Raw genomic sequence first — 25,018 nt, 5'->3', positions numbered from 1 at the left:
TCAGCCCTTGTGCCTATAACAGAAAGCTTTATCATTATCATCATTGTTATTGAGTGAGAGAGCAGTGCATGCCATCAAAGTGACACTGGGGTAAAATATACGAAGCCCAGTATACCCATCATGACTACCCGTCTGATAAGGGTACGCTAGGCACATGCATCACAAGCATATGTGTGCGACATGGTGATCTCATATCAAGATAAACGGTGCATGACCTTGCAGGTGGGGCCTAGTTAGAATTTTCTTCTGGTCGAGTAACCCATCCCACTCAAAAGGTCCCTGAATAAGGGTTGTTTAAGAACATTGAACGAAACACCCATGTTTCCAAAGGTGAATTATCCAAACCTCTTGGAATCCCTCTCAACACATGGCTCTGATGCTCCCCCATTACTTCTGCTCGTGATCAGAGACCCACATATCGTCAGCTACTAAGGGACATGCTCATCTGGTTAGAGTCAAACAACTGACAAGCAAATCTGTGGTATTGACCAGAATATTTGCTGTAGCCCATCGTTTATACCAAGACAAAACAATGTACATGTATCATTAGTATTATTATTATTATTATTATTATTATTATTGTTATTATTATTATTATTATTATTATTATTATTATTATTATTATTATTATTATGTTTGGTTTGAAAAACAGGTCAAATACTTTCCTTTCTTAAAACAAAAATTATGTATATCTCACAAAATTTGCAAAATCTGTGTATGTGCATGCATGTGTGCTTATGTGTGCGCATGCACGTTGAAGGTTAACAAATGCTACATGTGAATGTCCTAGCACTGTTTACAGATCCTTGTATTGCAATGTCTATCATCTCTCTTCTTAATCTGTCAATATTTTTATAGATACATTCGTTAACAACCATAATATTTTTAATTCAGCAGCTAAGCCTGTGAAATTCCTTAACTCTTTATCATTGAAATTACTCTGTCAAATGTAATGCTTATTTATTCAGATTGTTCTGAATTAATCATGCATTTTCTCGTAACTTTGAAATTTCAATGATGTGGTTGTTTATTATTAGAATGGCATTGTTGGGTAGGTGTGAGAAGCCAGATTTGGCCAGTTTGAACATGAAACAGGTTGAATATTTGAACCACATATGGCCAGTTTAAATACTTAAGGCAGTGGTTTTCAACCAGGGTTCCGCGGAACCTTAGGGTTCTGCCAGTACAGTCCAGGGGTTCCGCAAGAAGTTACAAAAATGCTAAAATCGACAGTAATTTTTAATTCTCCTGTGTAGAGATGTGTGCATAAGACTATTAAATTATTGCACAGGGGTTCCTCGAGCCAGTGAAATGTTTTCTTGGGGTTCCGCTCCAGCAAAAAGTTTGAAAAGCACTGACTTAAGGGTTAACTTTCCAGCTCATTTCTGTACAATGTTATAGTCGTTATGAATTGGGTGAGGGGTAAAGACCCCTTTCAGTCATGAAAGGCTATAGTAGAAGACACTTGCCCAAAGTGCCATGCAGTGGGACTGAACCCAGAACCATGTGGTTGGTAAGCAAGCTATTCTACTACTATATGGCTCAGAAAACTGGACGTTATCAAAGAAGCTTGAGAGGTGGTTGGATGGAATTTACACTCGCCTCCTTATGAGAGCTCAAAATCTCTTGTGGAAGCGCCATCCAACCAAAGTACAAATACGAGGGGCGTTCAATAAGTAATGCCCCTGACCCACTTCCCATAGCAGTAGAGCAACGAAACTTGGCACAGTTATTAGTCTTTTTCTACATAGGAACCACCCAGAGTTACGCATTTCTCCCATCATTTGATGCGGCTCTGGAGACCGTTTTTGTAGAAGAACCCAGCTTGGTCCTCCAACCTCAACGTGACTTCAGAAATTAAGGCTGCATCATCTGGGAAACGCTTTCCTTTCAAAAACAACTTCATGATTGGGAAGAGGTGAAAATCAGAGGGTGCAAGGTCAGGAAAGTAGGGGGGATGGGGAGGAATTCATAGCCATACGCCTGTGCTTCTGATCTGGCGACAAGCGAGTTGTGGACCGGAGCGTTGTCCTGCAGGAAGAGGATGCCTTTGCTGATCTTGCCCCGCCTCTTGATTTTGATAACTTCTCTTAATTTCCTCAAAAGTGAAGCATAATAGGCTCCTGCAATTGTGGTACCCTTTGCCAGGAAATCTGTCAACACTACTCCGTCTTGGTCCCAGAAGACTGTGAGCATGACCTTGCCAGTGGAGGGCTGCACCCTTGCCTTCTTTGGAGGGGGTGAGTCACGGTGCTTCCACTGCAATGACTGGGCTTTGGTCTCTGGATCATCGTGATGGACCCAGGTTTCATCCTGTGTAATCAGTCTTATGAAAAATTTTGACTCATCTTCTTGGCACATCTCCAAATTCACCCTCGAGCACTCGACGCGTTCTTGCTTCTGGAAAGGCATGAGCAACCTGGGAATCCATCTGGCAGACACCTTTTGCATATGCAAATGGTCATGAATGATAGTTTCCACAGACCCGGTACTAATCTTGACCTCATGGGCTATTTGGCGAATAATTATGCATCGATCTTCCAAAATGGCAGCCTCAACCTGACGGACAGATGCCTCATCAGTGGCAGAAGGGGGCGACCAGATCTGGGAGCTGTTTCCACAGAGTTCCGACCATGTTTGAATTCACGATGCCAGCGTTTTACAAGGTCATATGATGGGTCATCATCACCATAAGTTACTTTCATTTCATCAAAAGCCTCCCGTGGTGTGCGTCCTTTCAAATACAAAAACCGGATCACTGCTCGACATTCAACAAGCTCCATTTCACACTTGACTCGGTTCAAACACCTGTAAATCAGAAACCACAATTAATTCAGAGCTGTAATTTGCCACTTACTCTATAGAGATATAACTGATTGCACATGCAAAATTTCAGCTAGATCAAACAATTGCAAGTGGGTCAGAGGCATTACTTATTGAACGTCCCTCGTATATGGGAAACTACCACCTGTGTCATCTCTTGTGAAAGGTAGAAGAGTCCAGTTTGCTGGACATTGTTGTAGAGCTGAAAACGAGGTAATTTCTACTCTTCTCTTCTGGAAGCCATCTGCTCGTGATACCAGAGGGCGAACACTCTCCTACCCTGATGTAATCTCCAGGGATACAGGCATCCAGCAACAGGACCTCCGTAATGCCATGATGGACTGTGAAGTCTGGCGTAGCATGGTAAATTCCATTGTCTCGACCACGGTCGAACAATGGTGATGATGAAGCAAGCTACTTACTACACAAGAATTTATAAGCTTCAAGAAAACATAAGATGTTTGATGGGGAACCTGGGCCACTAATGGTAAAGTTCTTATTGTTGGCAGCTGGCCTCTCTGAAGAAGTTAGGTGATACCCATGAAGGTGTTTGGCTTTTTCAATGCCTTAGCCTTGCCATCACCTGTAGTAATTCTGCGAGTGTGTTGACTTGCTTCAGTAGGTTCTGTTGAACCTTTTGGTGTGTGACCAATTGGAACGGGGAAATGCCCAAAGACTTTTTAGAGGAATTTAATCTTTACACCTCCATTTTATGAAAGCCAAAAGGACAACTTTGGACATTCGAGTATCCACTTGGTGATAGGGCACAAATTGACTGCCTCATTTTTCGAAAGAAGTGGCACAATAGTGTCAAAGACTCGAGTTCCTACTGTTCCTTTAGTTCTGATGGCTCCGACCACAGAATTGTATTAGCTACTGTTAAGCTTAGTCTTTGCTCATCCAAAACAGCTAAGCCTCACCTGATGAAAACGATCGACTGGAAGGAAGTCTCGTCTAACCCCGATATATCCAAGCAATTTACTATTGAGGTCTATAACAAATTTCAATCTTTGTTTACTTCTGAAATAGATGCTGAGAACATTGAAGAAGTTTACAGTAGCCTCATCAAATCAAAATTGAAGCACTTGATGCTGCATTGATGCTTTTTTCCCTCATTCTCCTTTGTTTTTTCTTTTTTTCTTTTACTTTTATAAAATATATTCCTGTTCATATTTTGAATAAAACTCCTACAGCGAGTGGCTGTGTGGTAAGTAGCTTGCTTACCAACCACATGGTTCCGGGTTCAGTCCCACTGCATAGCACCTTGGGCAAGTGTCTTCTACTATAGCCTCAGGCCAACCAAAGCCTTGTGAGTGGATTTGGTAGACGGAAACTGAAAGAAGCCCGTCGTATATATGTATATATATATATGTGCGTGTATGTTTGTGTGTCTGTGTTTGTCCCCTAGCATTGCTTGACAACCGATGCTGGTGTGATTATTTCCCCGTAACTTAGCGGTTCGGCAAAAGAGGCCGATTGAATAAGTACTGGGCTTACAAAGAATAAGTCCCGGGGTCGAGTTGCTCGACTAAAGTCAGTGCTCCAGCATGGCCACAGTCAACTGACTGAAACAAGTAAAAAAAAAAAAAAGAAAAAAAGAGTAATTCTTTTTTCAGAAGATTGGATCATGAAGTAGTCCCCTTTGACTTTTCCTGCCCAAAGTGCTTTTAAACCAATATTTACATATTTCTCTTTATAGCTAATCTGCTTCAAGATTCAACATCCCCCATCCCCACCCACCAAAAAAAAAAACAACAACAATATCAGTTATCTTATTGTCTCGTCATATCTCTGTGCTGAATTTTCATTTTTGCTTTTTCAGGAATCTTGGCTGGTTTAATAGTTAACCGAATTGGTGCCAAATGGACAATATTTCTTGGCTCAGTGTTCACCTCTTCAGGGATATTTTCAAGTTGTTTTGCACCCAATGTGATTGTTCTTTGTATTACTTTAGGAGCAATAACAGGTAATTATTATCTCAATGTTATCTCAATGGTGAATATACATCTAACATAACCTCAGGTGTTTTTACTGTTTTCTGACATACAAGTTAATGTAGTGCAAACATGTTTATGAACATGTAGTGTAAACATATCATCATCATCATTTAACGTCCGCCTTCCATGCTAGCATGGGTTGGACGATTTTGACTGAGGGCTGGCGAACCAGACGGCCATACCAGGCTCCAATCTTGATCTGGCAGAGTTTCTACAGCTGGATGCCCTTCCTAACGCCAACCACTCCGAGAGTGTAGTGGGTGCTTTTTACATGCCACTGGCACGGGGGCCAGTCAGGTAGTACTGGCAATGACCTCGCTCAAATCTTTTTACACATGCCACCAGCACAGGTGCCATTAAGGCGATGCTGGTAACGATCACGCTCAAATGGTGCCCTTTTACGTGCCCCGGGTATGGAAGCCAGTTGGCTGCTCTGGCAACGATCACGCTTGGATGGTGTTAACATATTGTTAGCATAGGCGCAGGAGTGGCAACTCGACCCTGGGACTTATTCTTTTGTAAGCCGAGTACTTATTCTATCGGTCTCTTTTGCCGAACCGCTAAGTTACGGGGACGTAAACACACCAGCATCGGTTGTGAAGCGATGTTGGGGGGACAAACACAGACACAAACATATACACATACACACATATATATATATACATATATACGACAGGCTTCTTTCAGTTTCCGTCTACCAAATCCACTCACAAGGCTTTAGTCGGCCCGAGGCTATAGTAGAAGACACTTACCCAAGGTGACACGCACTGGGACTGAACCCGGAACCTACATTGTTTTCAAAATCCAGCAATAATGATGATGATGATGATGATGATGATACATGCTTCAGTTATATATAATGTACAGATTGATCTTGACCTTAAAGACTAAAGACATTTGATTGTACCTTCTAATCTATTTTCAATGATCATTTAAGCCTTTAAAATTCTTCTTGTTTCCTGATTACCTAAATCCCCACCCCATGTATATATATCATCATCATCATCATCATCGTTTAGCGTCCGTTTTCCATGCTAGCATGGGTTGGACGGTTCTACTAGGGTCTGTGAAGCCAGAAGGCTTCATCAGGCCCAGTCAAATCTGGCAGTGTTTCTACGGCTGGATGCCCTTCCTAACGCCAATATATATATATATATATATATAATATATATATATATATATATATATATATAACTAATGTAGGATAAAATTCTTTCGGGGAAAAAAATCTTATCAATGGCCAGCATATCAAAAATTACCTTTAAAGGTTAAATTTATAAATGATTTATTTATAAATTTAACCTTTAAAATTATATATATATATATATATATATATATATATACACACATAAGCACAACGACACAAATATATACACACAACCACAGAGACAAATGCAAATATGTATATACACTCATGCGAATATCTATACATACAAATATATATATATATATACGCAAAAAAACTCTCAAATATATACACATGCAAACACACACACACATATTTGGTAACAGAAACTGTGTAAAAGCCTGTTGTGTGCGCGCACATGTGTGTGTGTGTGTATATATATATATATATATGTATTTTATGTTATTTTTCATTTGTCCTGCTCGTTTACGTTCATAGTTGTGCTAATTCTCCTTGGAAACAATTCTTGGTGGTTGAGACCATAGCAGATCTATTTTTAGCGCAAGAGTCGACCACATAGTGGACACTCTCTTATATTTGTGTGTATATATATATATATATATATATATATATATATTCAAAGCCACCACACACACACACCACTTGACAACCAGTGTTGGTTTGTTTCTGTCTCCATAACGTAGCAGTTTAGCAAAAGAGATTGATACAAGTACCAGACCTAAAACGTAAGTGCTGGTGTCAAGTTGTTTCACTTTAAGCCTTCAAGGTTGTACTCCAGCATGACCTCAGTCCAATGACTCACACAAGTAAAAGATAAAAGTATCTTTATTTTTATTCATTTTTATTTTTGGTTTTAGATTTATTAATTCATATATTTTCTTAAGAATGTATTTTATAAGTAAATTTTATTTTAGGCGCAGGAGTGGCTGTGTGGTAAGTAGTTTGCTTACCAACCACATGGTTCCGGGTTCAGTTCCACTGCGTGGCACCTTGGGCAAGTGTCTACTATTATAGCCTCGGGCCGACCAAAGCCTTGTGAGTGGATTTGGTAGACGGAAACTGAAAGAAGCCTGTCGTATATATGCATATATATGTGTGTGTATATATGTTTTTGTGTCTGTGTTTGTCCCACCAACATCACTTGACAACCGATACTGGTGTGTTTACATCCCCGTAACTTAGCGGTTCGGCAAGTGAGACTGATAGAATATGTACTAGGCTTACAAAGAATAAGTCATGGGGTCGATTTGCTCGACTAAAGGTGGTGCTCCGGCATGGCTAGTCAAATGACTGAAACAAGTAAAAAGAGTATATATATATATATATATATTCCTTGTATTGTTTGTCTTGTACTCTGTTTTTTCGTAGTTAAAAAAAAAGTCCGTTTCCCTGTTTGTTTTTATGTTTTCATTTCTCGTTGAGTTCTACATCTATTTGTGGCGTCCTGTACTCCTATATATATATATATATGCATGTATATATACATGTAGATGTAGGTACGTACATATATGTATGTATGTATGCATATATTTATTAAATTATTATATATATATATATATATATATATATATATATATATTCACACACACACATATATATATATATATATAAGAGTAAAAGAGAAAGAGAGAGTATATATTTTTTCATTTATGTATTTATTTTTCTTGGTTTTCATCTCTCTTTCTTTCAAACTCCTCTCTCACTCTATCTCTCTTTTTGTTTTCCTTCTCTCTACCAGGAACTGGATATTCCTTCATCAATGTTGGTACATTTGTTGCCCTTGGTGATATCTTTGGTAAGAAAATCAGCAATTTATCCATCGTCATCACGATGGCACGACCTCTTGCTGCCATGACTATGCCCATTATTATCAAGTTTTTGATGGACATCTATGGATGGCGCTCATCATTGTTGCTACTTTCAGCATTTAACTTACATATCTGTGCCTTCTGTATTGTTATGAGTCCAGACAAGAAGAAGCTGCCTCCAATACCGCAAGATGTCGAAGACACCTCATCAGAAGTGGACTCTACCAAACCTGAAAAGAAACCCAAGAAATTTTTCCATTTATCTGTATTCAATGAGAAAATGTATTTAGTTTTCATGGTGTTGTTGACTTTCCTGAATTCATCGTACAGTGGCGCCACCACAGTGATGGTTGACGTTGGTGTAGGCAGAGGGTTTGGACTAAATCGAACTGTTTTTGTACTTACACTGCGCGCATTGTCAGCGTTGTGTTCACGGAGCATTTCAGCCATAATTCACAGGACAAAATGTATCTCCAACATATCAATGCTTTGTTTCACAGGATTATCTCAAGGTTGTGGCCTGTTAATCCTCTCCTATAGCATTAACTACTCATACTTTGTTCTCGGCAATGTTATCATTGGAATGAGCGGAGGAACTAGGAACTGTATGACGCCAGCTATTATCATGGGTTTAGTCGGAATTGAGCGATACGCATCTGGTTTAGGACTGACCACGACAATGACTGGATTTGGAGAAGTGATAAGTGGACCCTTGGCAGGTTAGTTACCTTCTTATCTTTTTTACTTCTCTCTATTGTCTCTGTGCCCTTTTTTCCTCTCTTTCATTCTTCCTAAGATCCTTTCTGACTTTTTGTTTTTCTTTTATAGCATCGCCTTACTGGCACCTGTGCCGGTGGCATGTGTAAAAGATTCGAGTGAGGTCGTTGCCAGTGCCGCCTGACTGACCTCATGCTGGTGGCACATAAAAGCACCCACTACACTCTCGGAGTGGTTGGTGTTAGGTTAGGGCGGTGAGCTGGCAGAGACGTTAGCGCGCCGGGCGAAATGCGTAGCCGTATTTCGTCTGTCGTTACGTTGTGAGTTCAAATTCTGCCGAGGTCGACTTTGCCTTTCATCCTTTCGGGGTCGATAAATTAAGTACCAGTTACGTACTGGGGTCGATTTAATCGACTTAATACCAATGTCTGTCCTTGTTTGTCCCCTCTATGTTTAGCCCCTTGTGGGTAATAAAGAAATAGGTTGGTGTTAGGAAGGGCATCCAGCTGTAGAAGCTCTGCCAGATCAAGACTGGAGCCTGGTGCAGCCATCTGGTTCGCCAGCCTTCAGTCATACGTCCAACCCATGCTAGCATGGAAAGCGGATGTTAAACGATGATGATGATGATGATGATGATGACCTCTTCTTCGTCTCTTCCCTCTAATTTTGCATTTGTCATACTCTATCAGTTTCTCTGCTTTTCATAATCATGTCTGCAGAATTGAGGTTCTGTTGAGCCTGACCCCACAATACATCTTCTGTCACCTACTCTTTCATCAATCTTCTATGCTACCCCCATTTTCTTCCCTTCTCCCTACTCTGAACTGATATCCACAGTCCAGCTCATTCCCTATCCCTAATCATCTGTCATACTTTTTTCACTCTACCTTTTCTGCTTTTCTATCTTATTCTACCTCATTATTCTTTAATCTTTACTCTTTTACTTGTTTCAGTCATTTGACTGTGGCCATGCTGGAGCACTGTCTTTTAGTCAAGCAAATCGACCCCCAAGACTTATTCTTTGTAAGCCTAGTACTTATTCTATCGGTCTCTTTTGCCGAACCGCTAAGTTATGGGGATGTAAGCATACCTCCATCGGTTGTTGAGCGATGTTAGGGGGACAAACACAGACACACAAACATACATACACACACATACACACACATATATATATACATATATATGACGAGCTTCTTTCAGTTTCTGTCTACCAAATCCACTCACAAGGCTATGGTCGGCCCTAGGCTATAGTAGGAGACACTTGCCCGAGGTACTATGCAGTGGGACTGAACACGGAACCATGTGGTTGGTAAGCAAGCTACTTACCACACAGCCACTCCTACGCTCATATTCACATTGTACCTGAACATCTCTCTCACTTTCCAGATGGGCAAGCCATGTGTTCATCCATTCAGCAAAACAGCAGCCCTTCTTTTATCATAGTTTCTATTTCCATTAGTCTTTACCCACCTCACTTGAAGGATCTTATCCTGCAGAGGTACTTGGTGACCTCCCTGGTGCTGGTACCACATAAAAGCACCCAGTACATTCTGCTAAGTGGTCAGCATTACAAAGGGTACCTATTTCTTTACTACCCACAAGGGGCTAAACACAGAGGGGACAAACAAGGACAGACAGACGAATTAAATCGATTATATCGACCCCAATGCGTTACTGGTACTTATTTAATCGACCCTGAAAGGATGAAAGGCAAAGTCGACCTCGGCGGAATTTGAACTCAGAACATAGCAGTAGGCAAAATACCGGTAAGCATTTCGCCCGGCGTGCTAACGTTTCTGCCAGCTCGCCGCCTGAGGGTACCCTTCACACACATACATTTGTACTAATTAATATCTTGTTTTAATACTGATTACTAGTACACCTGTTACTTGTTGTTTTATAATGTTTTATGTGCCTTTATTTATTATTTTTTTTAATTGGTTATTATGTTTTGTTAATTGCAGGTAAAATTGCTGACATATCAAACAATTACCAGTTGTCGTTATTTCTCAGTAGTATGATAAGTTTGATATCAGCATCCCTTGTTATGTTAGTTCCTGCTGTGATGTTCTGGAGATCCCATTGTCAAAAGAAAGAAGAAACAACTGAAAATCCATAAACAGCTACAACAACATCAACAAGAAGTCAATGTGAGAGCCTTTATAAGGGTCAGTGAAGGGGACAGCAGTCCCTGGTCGCACTGACCTGGCTGAAATAGCAGCTAACGTCCTCAAATCATATCCTACTGTATTCAGCATAAAAGAAAAAAAAAAAGCAGATGACGCACATTGGATAATGTAGCCCTAGATACACTATGTCTGAATGAGAGGTAGGATGGATATAGCTGCCACATATAATTGGCCTACTATGTCAGGCTTCAACTTGGTCGAAATTACTACTACTACTACTACTACTACTACTACTACAAAAACTGCATAATGATTGGCTAAATGAGTAAAAATAATGAATAATAATTATAATGATAATAGTAATGATGATAATGATAATTATAATACTACTACTACTACTACTACTAATAATAATAATAATGATAATTCCTTATATCAGGTTTCAAGATTACTTGTTGTAGCCTGACTTCAGGAATTTTTTCCAACAGTCTCATCTCTTGCTCGTAAGTGAAATAACAATAATGACAGTAATAATAATGATAATAATAATAATAATAATCTCAGGTTTTAAAACAAACATAATTTTCTTATGGTTTCTTAAACATTCTCTAGAACAACACTATGTACAAAACCAAATATATGACACCCTAGGTATAACACCAACATGAACTTCCAACTTGTCTCTTGAGGTCTCTGGGTGAGACTTGGAGCCAACTTGTACAAATGTAAAGCAAAAGTCAAACATAAAATAACAATAATAATAATAATAATAATAATAATAATGATAAAGCACTTTCAATACAGTAACCATCAGAGCATCACAACAAATCACAGCACATACCCAAGGCACACAGAGCTGCGCTCGGTAGTGAAGTGAAAGCACGCTAAAAAAATAAAACTACTGAATAATAATAATAATAATAATAATAATAATAATAATGATAATAATAATGATAAAGCACTTTCAATACAGTAACCATCAGAGCATCACAACAAATCACAGCGCATACCCAAGGCACACAGAGCTGCGCTCGGTAGTGAAGTGAAAGCACGCTAAAAAATAAAACTACTGAATAATAATAATAATAATAATAATAATAATAATAATAATAATGATAATAATAATGATAAAGCACTTTCAATACAGTAACCATCAGAGCATCACAACAAATCACAGCACATACCCAAGGCACACAGAGCTGCGCTCGGTAGTGAAGTGAAAGCACGCTAAAAAAATAAAACTACTGAATAATAATAATAATAATAATAATAATAATAATAATAATAATAATGATATAATAATGATAAAGCACTTTCAATACAGTAACCATCAGAGCATCACAACAAATCACAGCACATACCCAAGGCACACAGAGCTGCGCTCGGTAGTGAAGTGAAAGCACGCTAAAAAAATAAAACTACTAAATAATAATAATAATAATAATAATAATAATAATAATAATAATAATAATAATAAAAGCCATCATTAAGAGAAAAACAGCTGTGAAGAGACCAAGAATAAGAATGACCTTGTTTCAGAAATTCAAAGATTATTCAAGGAATCACGCACCATTCCATTTTTTTGTTATTGTTTTTGTGACTATGAATATCATCTATAATTTATAAACTATTTTCTTTTCTATTTTTTTTTTTTATTCTTCCTGATATTGAATGACCGAAGTTTAATTGGTTATTCTATGTCAGTATTGCAACTGTTTTGCTAGCAAAACGACTTGTAAGAATTTCACCTGTAGAAGAGAATGCCATCACGGTGCGAAGGCTGTCACCATTCACGGTGTTGTGGGAGCTTTTTGTACCATTTGTACCATAAACGAGTGGAATCGTTATGATAATGCATTCTGCTGTTGTACTGCATCCCATCTGATACCCTATCAAACACATAGCACTAAAAATTCCAGTTATACATTGTATGTATATATATATATGTGTGTGTGTGTATGTGTGGTGTGTGTGAGAGAGTGTGTTTATATATATATATATATATATATATATATATATATATATATATGTTTATATTTCGGAGATGTACTTGCATAGCAAGTGACTTGATCTGAGCTCATGTGCTGGAACGAAAACAATTGCAGCATGGATGGTGTTTATAAGCCATTTAAGAAACACACAAAATCCCTTAGTTTCATTTCAACATTTAAATTTAATTTGTCAAAATATTTTCGTCGCTTTGAGACCGTGACATGTTCATTGACAAAATTCCATGCTTCACGGAATTTTGTCCATGAACACGGAATTTTATCAGTGTACAGGTCACGGTCTCAAAGCAGCAAAAATATTTTGACAAATTAAATTTAAATGTTGAAATGAATCTAACAGTTTTGTGTGTTCCTTAAATGGCTTATAAACACCTTCCACGCTGCAATTGTTATATGTGTATATGTGTATATGTGTGTATATATATATATATATATATATATATATATGTATGTATGTATAAATATATATACATACATATAAATTTATACATGTATATATATATATATACACATACACACATGTTTATGTATATGTATATATAAATATATGTATGCATGTATGTACAGATTATGTTTGTATGTGTGGAAGTATATATATATATATATATATATAATATATATATATATATATATATATATATATACTTATATATATGTATATAGTGTTATATACGGTGTCAGACCCATATATGGTGTTGTTGCATACATAACCACTAAGTAGACAGTGGTTATAGATGGATATCATATCTGGTGCTATAGCCTATTTTTTTGGTATCACCTGTATCATATATTGTATGTTTTTAGAGTGCCAACACCTTTATGGTGCCATAAATATTATTTTTATGTTAATTTATTTCTCTAACTAATTTTGTGGTCATTTTTAAAATAATGAAAGAAAAAGAAAAATACTTTGCTTCTATTTGTGTTGTTATTATTCTTTCTATTTTTATCGTTAAGGTAGTGAGCTGGCAGAATCATTAGCATGCTAGCCAAAATGTTTACTGGTGTTTTTGCCTGTCATTACGTTCTGAGTTCAAATTCGAGTGAGGTCAACTTTGCCTTTCATCCTTTCGGGGTTGATAAATTACTGTAAATCATCAAGTATAATCTGCACTTTTTTCCCAAAATTTAAAGGTCAAAATCCCTAGTGCATACTATATACGACGTTAAAAAGGAAAAATGTCTTGTAAGCAATGTCCGAGTCTCTATATGCTGTCCGGCAATGTTTATTCAAACGCATTTTGTGATGTCGGGCGAGAAAATACCTTAACCTAAGCCTGAAAGCAATGAAAAATCATCTATAACTTGCAGTAAGCAGCATTTATTATAATAAAAGTATTTAGAACACAGAATAACATGTAACAAAACCAATTTGCAAACACATTTACATTCCCATATAACAGTTAAGAACATCACCATTATTGATTTACACATGTGCAGAAGTGTTTGTTCGACTAGGTGCTGCTGGCTTAATTACACATGACTCAAGTTAGAGAAGGGGTATGTATTATACACAAGGTTTTGGTTTTTCAGAGGTACAACCCCCTAAAAATCCCCTGCGTATTATACTCAAGGACAGACTGTACTCGAGGATTTATGGTAAGTACCAGTGAAAAACTGGGGTCAGTGTAATCAACTTATCTCCTTCCCTGAAATGGCTGCCCTTGTGGCAAAATTTGAAACCATTATTATTTTCATTGTTGTTGTTGCTTTGTTTTATATCAGCAGTTATTAATTTCACCCAGGGGTCTCAAGTAAACAGCATTTTGGACTTTAACTGTGGGTTCTATTTATGATTAGCAACGATATATTGCAGAGAAAAGGGGCGAAATACTGGGAATTAAGATTCTGGTAAATGCTTTTTGTAATTCTTCTACTTGTTTCTGTCGTTTGACTGTGGCCATGCTGGAGCACCACCTCAAGGGGTTTTAGTCAAACAAATCAACCCCAGGACTTATGCTTTGTAAACTTAGTGCTTATTTTACAAGTCTTTTTTGCTGAACATTAACACACCAATGTTGATTGTCAAACGATGGGGGAGAGGACACACAGACACAAACACACAAAGATATACATATGTATATATATATGTATATATATATATATGTATATATATGTATGTATATTTATATGACGGGCTTCTTTCAGTTTCCATTTACCAAATCCACTCACAAGGCTGTTGTGACACTTGTCCAAGGTGCCATATAGGGGGACTGAACCTGGAACCATATGGTTGAGACACAAGCTCCTTACTACACAGCCCCTGTTGTACTCTTTCACCCCAACTTTCTCCCTTTCTTCCTGTTTCTTGTCCCCAACTTCCTACGCAAACGCTGAACCTGGATGCACGTTCATCCATCCGTCGATGCTCTCGGTGTTGGGGGTTGACCTGCTTTATCTTCTGCGGGTTTTACGAATAGCAAAGGACCACGTTTTGGACTTCTGGGATGAAGACCGCTTCACTCAACAAACAAACAAACAAACAAGCAGCAGTAGAAATAGCCCAAAGAACAACCAAGATATTTATTTCTTTACTACCCACAAGGGGCTAAACACAGAGGGGACAAACAAGGACAGACAAACGGATTAAGTCGATTACATCGACCCCAGTGCGTAACTGGTACTTAATTTATCGACCCAGAAAGGATGAAAGGCAAAGTCGACCTCGGCGGAATTTGAACCCAGAACGTAACGGCAGACGAAATACTGCTACGCATTTCGCCCGGCGTGCTAACGGTTCTGCCAGCTCGCCGCCTTATTGAAGCTACAATTGAAAAGGAAGAGTTCTTCACAGGCAAAAAACACCAACTCCAGCACAAACCATTCACACACTGACATACATACATTCACCCACCAGTTTTTCTTCTCTTCTGATATCGCAGGCTCCTCTGACTTCTTGTAAACTGATCAGGAGATGGGACTGTGGTGCACTATCATTGTAGGGGCAAGAAGTGGATGATAACTAATAGCCACGGTCCTATTACGAAAATAGAAAGGTCGATGGGATGCCAACGAGTTTGAGGCTCCCGATATCAAAAAAAAAAATTTGAAACCTGCAACTACAATAACAACAATGGCATCAACAACAACAGGAAAGACAGCAAAAGCTGTGGAGGCGCAATGGCCCAATGGTTAGGGCAGCGGACTCGCGGTCGGAGGATCGCGGTTTCAATCCCCAGACCGGGCGTTGTGTGTGTGTTTATTGAGCGAAAACACCTAAAGCTCCACGAGGCTCCAGCAGGGGGTGGTGGCGACCTCTGTTGTACTCTTTCGCTCCAACTTTCTCTCACTCTTTCTTCCTGTTTCTTGTCCCCGACTTCCTACGCAACCGCTGAGCCTGGATGCGCATTCATCCATCTGTCGATGCTCTTGGTGTCGGGGGTTGACCTGTTTTCTCTTCTGCGGGTCTTATGAATAGCAAAGGACCACGTTTCGGACTTCTCCCACTACAGGACGAAGACCGCTTCGCTCAACAAATAAACAAACAAACAAACAGTTACAACAACAACAAAAAAAAGGAAAGTAGAATATTATTAGCTCATAGATATGCACCAAATAAGTTCTCAGGATGGTTATATTTTTAAGCTCCAACTTCCTAATAAGCGTGAAACAGTCCTGCAAGACAGGAGTTGGCCATAAGAAATACATTGCATAAATAAATAATAAACAGACAAGATGAAAAAACAATTGAGGGACAACAATTCATTTCATCATTATCATCATCATCATCATCATCATCGTTTAACGTCCGCTTTCCATGCTAGCATGGGTTGGACGATTTTGACTGAGGGCTGGCGAACCCGATGGCTGTACCAGGCTCCAGTCTTGATCTGGCTGACTTTCAACAGCCGGATGCACTTCCTAACGCTAACCACTCCGAGAGTATAGTGGGTGCTTTTTATGTGCCACCGGTACGGGCGCCAGTCAGGCGGTACTGGCAACGACCTTGCTCGTATCTTTTTTACACGTGCCACCTTTTTACACAGGTGCCAGTGAAGCGACGTTGGTAACGATCACGCTTGAATGGTGCCCTTTTACGTGCCACGGGCACGGAACCCAGTTGGCTGCTCTGGCAACGATCACACTCGGATTAGCACCCTACTGGCACATGCACAAGTGCCAGTAAGGCAACGCTGGTAATGATCAGAGAAAAAAATACATATATACATACATATACATACATACATACATATATATATATATATATATATATATATATATATATATATATATCATATATAATTATCATATATATATATATACACACATATATCATATAATATATACATATGTATATATCATATATATATAAACATATATCATATATAATTATTATATATATATATATATATATATATATATATATTATATAATATATAATTTTTTTTGCTCGTTTACTTTGTCTTCCCTCCTGGTGCTATATGAACATTTAATGTGGTTTTAGAGTCAAGTTTTGACTGTTATTTCTGCATGGTGGTCTCTCTTAGATACCCTAAATTATAATTTTAAATATATGTGACCGTGTGTATATCTTTCCCTTTCCTATATTTCTGATGAAGAGCTCCAATCAAAATGTTAAATCCCCTTTCTTTCTTTCTTTTCCGGAGTGTTCAATAACACTATACTTGTTCCACGTCCTCTGGCACATGCACAAGTGCCAGTAAGGCAACGCTGGTAATGATCAGAGAAAAAATATCTTTACAGTTGTTTCAATGAATCGGTGGCTGATGAATGCTATAAAACACATTATGTGAACATTTACGTTTTACAATTGACTGACAAGCAGTAATCGACTTAGATAACGGTAATCTTACAATTTGATTCAGTTTTTTCCTGCAAGCATATATTTAATTGACCTACTTAGTATTATGACCTTCATATTGAGTTTTCAGTTATAATTGATTTTTCCTGTATCTTTATATCCTTATATGCTTACATTTTTACTTGTTTTTATTTATTTCTTCATAGTTTTACAACAGCTTGTTATCTACACTTTTAGACGCTTGTAGACATCTGGTCGCTAAAGAGTGACAATACCACTTCTATTCAGAAATATTGACTAATGACTGAAATGAGTAAAAGAGAGATGTTCCCTTTTTTTTTTTCTTTTATACTTTTACTTGTTTCAGTCATTTGACTGCGGCCATGCTGGAGCACTGCCTTTAGTCGAACAAATCAACTCTGGGACTTATTCTTTTGTAAGCCTAGTACTTATTCCATTGGTCTCTTTTGCCGAACTGCTAAATTAGGAGGACTTAAACACACCAGCATTAGTTGTCAAGCGATGGTGGGAGGACAATCACAGACACACAAACACACACAATACACACACACACACACACACACACACACACACACACATTCACACACACACACACACACACACACACACACACACACACATGCACACAGTAAATTATTTACATTTCTATCTAACATGTAAATCTTTGTGATTCCTATTAGCAAATGAAACACATGTAATGGAGAATATATGATACCAAACGATTTCCATTTTCCTATTTTATTATAAAGATAATCATAAGAGTAGCCGTGTTGTAAGAAGTTCAGTCCCACTGCATGTTACCTTGGGCAAGTGTCTTCTATTACAGTCTTGGGCTAACCAAAGCCTTGTGGATTTGGTAAACAGAAACTGAAAGAAGCCCACTATATCAGCATCAACATCATATATATATATATATATATATATATATGTATGCATGCATGCATTTGTGTGTCTGTGTTTGTCTCCTCCACCATTGCTTGACACCCGATGTTGGTGTGTGTTTACGTACCTGTGACTTAGCGGTTTGGCAAAAGAGACTGATAGAATAAGTACTAGACTTACAAAAAGTAATTCTTGGGATCGATGTGTTCGACTAAAAAGGTGGTGCTCCTGCATGGCCGCAGTCAATTGAAACAAGTAAAAGAATAAAAAATTTATATATAAGCGTAGGAGTGACTGTGTGGTAAGTAGCTTGCTTACCAGCCACACTTACCAACCACATGGTTCCGGGTTCAGTCCCACTGCGTTGCACCTTGGGAAGTGTCTTCTACTATAGCCTCAGGCCGACCAAAGCCTTGTGAGTGGATTTAGTAGACGGAAACTGGAAAGAAGCCCGTCGTATATATGTATATGTGTGCGTGTATGTTTGTATGTCTGTGTTTGTCCCCCCAACATCGCTTGACAACCGGTGCTGGTGTGTTTATGTCCCCGTTACTTAGCGGTTCGGCAAAAGAGACCGATAGAATAAGTACTAGGCTTACAAAGAATAAGTTCTGGGGTCGATTTGCACGACTAAAGTCGGTGCTCCAGCATGGCCGCAGTCAAATGACAGAAACAAGTTAAAGAACAAAAGAACAAGAAAGAACATATACATGGAGAGAGAAAGATAGATAGATAGACAGACAGACAGATAGATAGATAGATAGACAGACAGACAGACAGATAGATAGATAGATAGATAGATAGATAGATAGATAGATAGATAGATAGATAGATAGATAGATAGATAGACAGACAGACAGACAGACAGACAGATAGATAGATAGATAGATAGATAGATAGATAGATAGATAGATAGATAGGCAGACGGACGGACGGACGGACGGACGGACAGACAGACAGACAGACAGATAAATTTCGTGTGCATATGTCTTTTGTCATTGGGTAATCTGTCAATGACATAGAAATGATGCTATATCACTCTCAAATGCTACCAATTAGAAAGGAAGATGACAGACACACAGACATTCCTCAACTGCCATAATGGTTTAATTTAACAGCCAGGATGATATCATTCATTAGCTTTTAAGCTCACTTTGACACAACAATAATAATTTGGAATTCCTATGAGTAAATACAATGCAACTGTCATCCTTTTGATCATCATCATCATCATCTTTTAACGTCCGTTTTCCGTGCTAGCACAGGTTGGACGATTCGACCGGGGTCTGGGAAGCCAGGAGGCTGCACCAGGCTCCAGTCTGATCTGGCAGAATTTCTACAGCCTGATGTCCTTCCTAATGCCAAACACTCCGTGAGTGTAGTGGGTGCTTTTTACGTGCCACCGGCACAGGTGCCAGGGGAGGCTGGCAACGGCCACAATCGGTTGGTGCTTTTTACGTGCCACCGGCACAGAAGCCAGTCAAGGCGCACGGCATCGACCACGTTCGGATGGAGCTTTTTAACGTGCCACCGGCACTGGCATCACAACTACAATTTCCATTTGATATTTATTTTGATGTTGATGTACTTGATTCAATCAGTCTCCTCAAGCACAGCAGATCATGTGCCACCAGCACAGAAGCCAGTCAAGGCGGCGCTAGCATTGGCCACGTTCGGATGGAGCTTTTTAACGTGCCACCGGAACAGGTATCACAACTACAATTTCCATTTGATATTCATTTTGATGTTGATGTACTTGACTCAATAGGTCTCCTCAAGCACAGCAGGTCACCCTACGATCCGAAGTAAGCACAGCAGGTCGTTCTGCAATCCATGGTACTTTTGATGGGCTGGGGCTATGCGAAACTGGTGCAGGAAGCAGCCATGAACTCACATTATTTGTCGGGTCTCTAAAAGAAAATAGTCAGGTTCATTATATGCTGTCTAATAGTTAGGCTGTGCTGAACTTCCATAATATTTTCTCAATGTCATTGTTCTAAGTTGAGTAAAGGGGTATCTTATTAATTATCACAGATCTATTTTTCTAAGGAAGTGAAAGGGTTAACGAGCAGATTATGGCTGTAAAATGTGATAGCATATTGTCCTAAAAAAGTGAAAGTAAATTATCCTAAAAAAATGAAAGTAAATTGTCCTTAAAAGGTGTAAGTAAAATGCTGTTGAAACTGTTAGTGATGAGAGTGATATCCCAAAATTTCATAAAAAGAACCCTAATGAAATCCCTCATTGTGTTACATTCACAGGTACTTGCATGTGTACTATCTTGTAGTGATATGTAAAGCATTTCAGAAGTACCAACTGAGGTACGCCATTCTAATGTACCATACTCAGCAACAAGTACCACTGAGAAATATGATTGAATTCATCTTATATAAACTACGAGCAAAACGCACCCTGTCCAATGGACGGTGCTGAGTTGTCAAACATTTAAACCAAATTTTCTCAAAACAACTTGTCAGTCCGTCCTATAGGCCTCCCCTTTGAGAAACACTGATTTAACCTAAATTTGAGACACCAGCAAAAGAAGAAATAAAGATAAACTTTTTTTTCTATTCCAAAGAAAAACGGCTTTATTGATCGCATTCTCACCTGGAATCGATTTTTGAAAATTTTTCAAGACTTATACACGCCCTGACAAATGCCAGAGACAAACACGTAACGAGAGATAAATGCGTAAGACAAATACGAGACAAATACGCAAGACAAATACGAGAGACAAATATGTAAGCACCTAACGAGAGACAAGTATGGGACAAAATACCAAAAGAAGTCTAACTCCTCTTCAGTTGTCGACTGTTTATTATTCCCTGTTTCGAGCTTTCAACAAGATAGGAAGATGTCATAAGACAGCAGCATCCAGAAATTTTTTAAATGTAAAATTTGTGGCGAGTTAAAGCTTCGAACGAACAAACGGCAACAGAGTTGACGTACAGAGTAAACTATCAACGAAGACAAACTAGAGGCCGTTAGGCCAAGACGCATTGCAATGGGTAACGCTTGGGGGAAATTTTGAAAGGATATAGAATAAGAGAAGAAAATAGTACAAGAGAAAAATGTCAGGAGGCGAGAGAAATGACGTCCAACTAAATGGACGTCGCGTCCAGAAAAGACAGAAGTGAGAGAAATAGCCTGTAGTCACGTGTGAGCAAACAGGCAGAGGGGAAGGGGGACAAAAGAGAGGATGAGGGAAAGAAACAAAGGGAGTAAGGAGAAGGGAGAAGGAACACACATACACACGTATGCGTACACACTTACACACACAGAGTTAAATAATATTCGAGTAAAAACTTTGTAGAATTCTACGTAAAGCTCGTTCACAGTTATTGGCCACCTGATATCAACATACAGTGGAAATGCTATTGCAACTGGACATCTATCAATAATTCCAAATTATCTGTAGAATTTATGTAAATAGATAAACGATAGAAAATAAAATGAACGATATTCTTTATTTAAAAGGCTACAGTTGTTTCGATACGTTTTTACACTTGTAATACATTGGTGAGATGTGTAATGAATATCCTGCAACCAAAGTGTAAAATGCACTTTCCGGGTTATTACTTTAAATAAGTCCTTCGTTAGATCCTACCGTCATTTCACCCAGTGTGTGAATGCATACCCAAAGTGATGCGTCCTTTTCAGTTGTTTACAGACAAAACAAAACCCAAAGATAGAGCGACAGGCAAAATACAATTATAATTAAAATACAAAATACAGAAATAAGGTTACACTTTTACTTGTTTCAGTCATTTGACTGTGGCCATGCTGGAGCACCGCCTTTAGTCGAGCAAATCGACCCCAGGACTTATTCTTTGTAAGCCTAGTACTTATTCTATCGGTCTCTATTGCTGAACGGCTACGTTACGGGGACGTAAACACACCAGCATCGGTTGTCAAGCGATGTTGGGGAGGACAAACACAAACACACACACACACACACACACACACACACATATATATATATATATATACATACGACGGGCTTCTTTCAGTTTCCGTCTACCAAATCCACTCACAAGGCTTTGGTCGGCCCGAGGCTATAGTAGAAGACACTTGCCCAAGGTGCCACACAGTGGGACTGAACCCGGAACCATGTGGTTGGTAAGCAAGCTACATACCACACAGCCACTCCTACGCCATGTTATAGACAAAAAGAAAGGTCAGGTTGATTATAAATTACAATTCTTATCTTCTCGGTCAGATTATAGGGAAGTGCAAAACTGAAGGAGGAATAAAATTTAGCGTTTAGAGATAATCTCTCTATATATAAACAGCAAAATGTCTGTGCGCGCGCGCGTGTGTGTGTATGTGTGTGTATGTGTGTGTGTGTGCATGTCCTTTATGCAAATCCACAATTTTTCAGTTAGAGAGCTCGCACTTTCTATGGTCATTCAAAACCGACCAAGGGTGGTCGTGCACATCCTTACATTTCCCCAGTCACCCCGCAAAGCCATTAAAAAATCAATAGAAGTGACTTTTTGTGAATTTTCTAACCAAAACCCAATCAAAATGCCCGAAACTTGATACGCCAATTGAATGCCAGCTAGCTGTATGTGATTGGTTGGAGATTTGGACAGTACTCGCGTGTATGTGCGCACGTACGCATCTGTATATGCATGCACTAGCCGGGTCATAGTGCTAGTAAAGTTATAAAGTGAGGACTGATCATTTCTGTATGCAACTGTTTCTTTGTTTGCTTGTTTGAAGAATCTAAATCACTCTTTGTCTTTCGCGATAAAACAACTGGCTCCATTCTGCACTCGATTCGGCTTCTACTTAAAGTTAATTTATTACCCTCTAGGTTTCATATCCTTTATTGGAACAATCAGAAACACGAGTAAACATCATTATACTCACCTCCCACATATATACATATTCTCCATAAACTCACCTACAAGGTAGTGTGTATGGTTTTATATATTTACACACACGTATATCTATTTATACATTCATACGCACCGTAAATCCTCGAGTATAATCCGCATCTTTTTCCCAAAATTTAAATGTCAAAATGCCTAGTGCGCACTATATACGAGGTTAAAAAGGCAAAATATTTTCTAAGCAATGTCCGAGTCTCTATTTGCTGTCCGGCAATGTTTATTCAGACGCGTTTTGTGATGTCGGGCGCGAAAATACCTTAAGCTAAGCCTGAAAGCAATGAAGTCATAAAGGAACCATCCACAATTTGCAGTAAGCAACATTTATTAAAATAAAAGTATTCAGAACACAGAATAACATGTAACAAAAACAATTTGCAAACATATTTACATTCCCATATAACAGTTAAGAACATCATTATTGTATTACGCATGCGCAGAAGTGTTTGTTCGACTAGGTGCTGCTGGCTTAATTACGCACGAATTGTGCTTAATAATTTAGCGCTAAATAGTCCAACCTGCTGTTTGTATTGGCAGTTTGCATCATTACCGTGGCAAACAATAGATACTTAATCAAATACCAGTATTAAATGTTTGAACTCCTGTGGGTCTTTACTAGAGTTTTTTATAAGCGGGACTTAAACCTGTACATTAATCTCCAATAAAACATTTTATACATTACATGCCCATAAAATGCCTCCTAGATCTTTTTCAGCTATGTTTAAACTTGAAGTTATATCATATGCTGAAGAGCATGGTAATAGGGCTACCGGAAGAAAATTTGATGTTGACGAAAGCAATGTCAGGTTATGGAGAAGAAATAAAGATGAAATTAAACATAGGCGCAGGAGTGGCTGTGTGGTAAGTAAATTGCTTACCAACCACATGGTTCCGGGTTCAGTCCCACTGCGTGGCACCTTGGGCAAGTGTCTTCTACTATAGCCTCGGGCCGACCAAAGCCTTGTGAGTGGATTTGGTAGACGGAAACTGAAAGAAGCCCGTCGTATATATGTACATATATGTGTGTGTGCGTGTATGTTTGTGTGTCTATGTTTGTCCCCCTAGCATTGCTTGAAAACCGATGCTGGTGTGTTTATGTCCCCGTCACTTAGCGGTTCGGCAAAAGAGACCGATAGAATAAGTACTAGGCTTACAAAGAATAAGTAAGTCCCGGGGTCGAGTTGCTCGACTAAAGGCGGTGCTCCAGCATGGCCGCAGTCAAATGACTGAAACAAGTAAAAGAGTAAAGAGTAAGATGCCAACGATAAAGAAGGCAAGAGGGGGGAAAAAGCCAAACATCCTGAGCTTGAAAAAATTTTGCTTGAATGGGTAGAGGAAAGAAAACTTAGTGGAATGGCCATTAATACAGTACATTTGAGGTTACAGGCAAAACTCATTGCTAAAAAGATAAAACTTAATGAGTCAGAATTTAAAGCATCACTTGGCTGGGCCAGTAACTTTATGTCAAGGCATGACTTATCTATTAGGAGGCGAACCCAAATTTCACAAAAGGAACGTGCATGCATGGAATGAACTTGATCCCCAGATTATTATGAAAAGTTTTATCAAATGTTGTATATCGTCTGCACTGGATGGTATTCAGGATGACGCATGGAAAGATGGGATAAATGAAAGTGAATCTTCTGATGTTGACTATCAATCTGGCGATGACGGAGATTTGCACCACAATGATGCTGACATGTTTACGGAGGAACAAATGGAACAGTTATTTGATGCTGAAAGTGACGTTGAATTTGAAGGATTTGAATAAATATTTTTTCTTTTGCAACTGATAGTGATAAATATGTAAAGGCAATTTACTAAATAT

The 25,018-nt window shown here is 38.7% G+C and overlaps 1 protein-coding gene and 1 long non-coding RNA gene across 4 annotated transcripts in view; one reads left to right on the top strand and one right to left on the bottom strand.

Annotated features, from left to right (window-relative positions):
• The window catches only part of LOC115223628 (monocarboxylate transporter 6), a 39,312-nt gene extending 28,470 nt beyond the window's left edge, over positions 1 to 10,842 (top strand). For all 3 annotated transcript variants that reach the window (XM_036512528.1, XM_036512527.1, XM_029794298.2), the window contains 3 exons: positions 4,646 to 4,789; positions 7,706 to 8,494; positions 10,457 to 10,842. In XM_036512528.1, the coding sequence (XP_036368421.1) occupies positions 4,646 to 4,789; positions 7,706 to 8,494; positions 10,457 to 10,611 (1,088 nt within the window). In that variant the 3' untranslated portion in view covers positions 10,612 to 10,842. The remainder of the gene's footprint in view (positions 1 to 4,645; positions 4,790 to 7,705; positions 8,495 to 10,456) is intronic.
• On the bottom strand, positions 465 to 24,785 carry LOC118767648. The gene is made up of 3 exons (XR_005003564.1): positions 24,707 to 24,785; positions 801 to 805; positions 465 to 476 (listed from the first exon to the last, which is right to left on the bottom strand). It is a non-coding gene; the product is annotated as an uncharacterized LOC118767648 (long non-coding RNA).
• Positions 24,786 to 25,018: the final 233 nt, after the last annotated feature.

Source organism: Octopus sinensis, linkage group LG23 (assembly GCF_006345805.1).
Source record: "Octopus sinensis linkage group LG23, ASM634580v1, whole genome shotgun sequence".
In the NCBI taxonomy this organism is placed as follows: Eukaryota; Metazoa; Mollusca; class Cephalopoda; order Octopoda; family Octopodidae; genus Octopus; species Octopus sinensis.
Note: the sequence above shows the minus strand (reverse complement) of the source record. Positions and strands in the feature narration are given on the sequence as shown.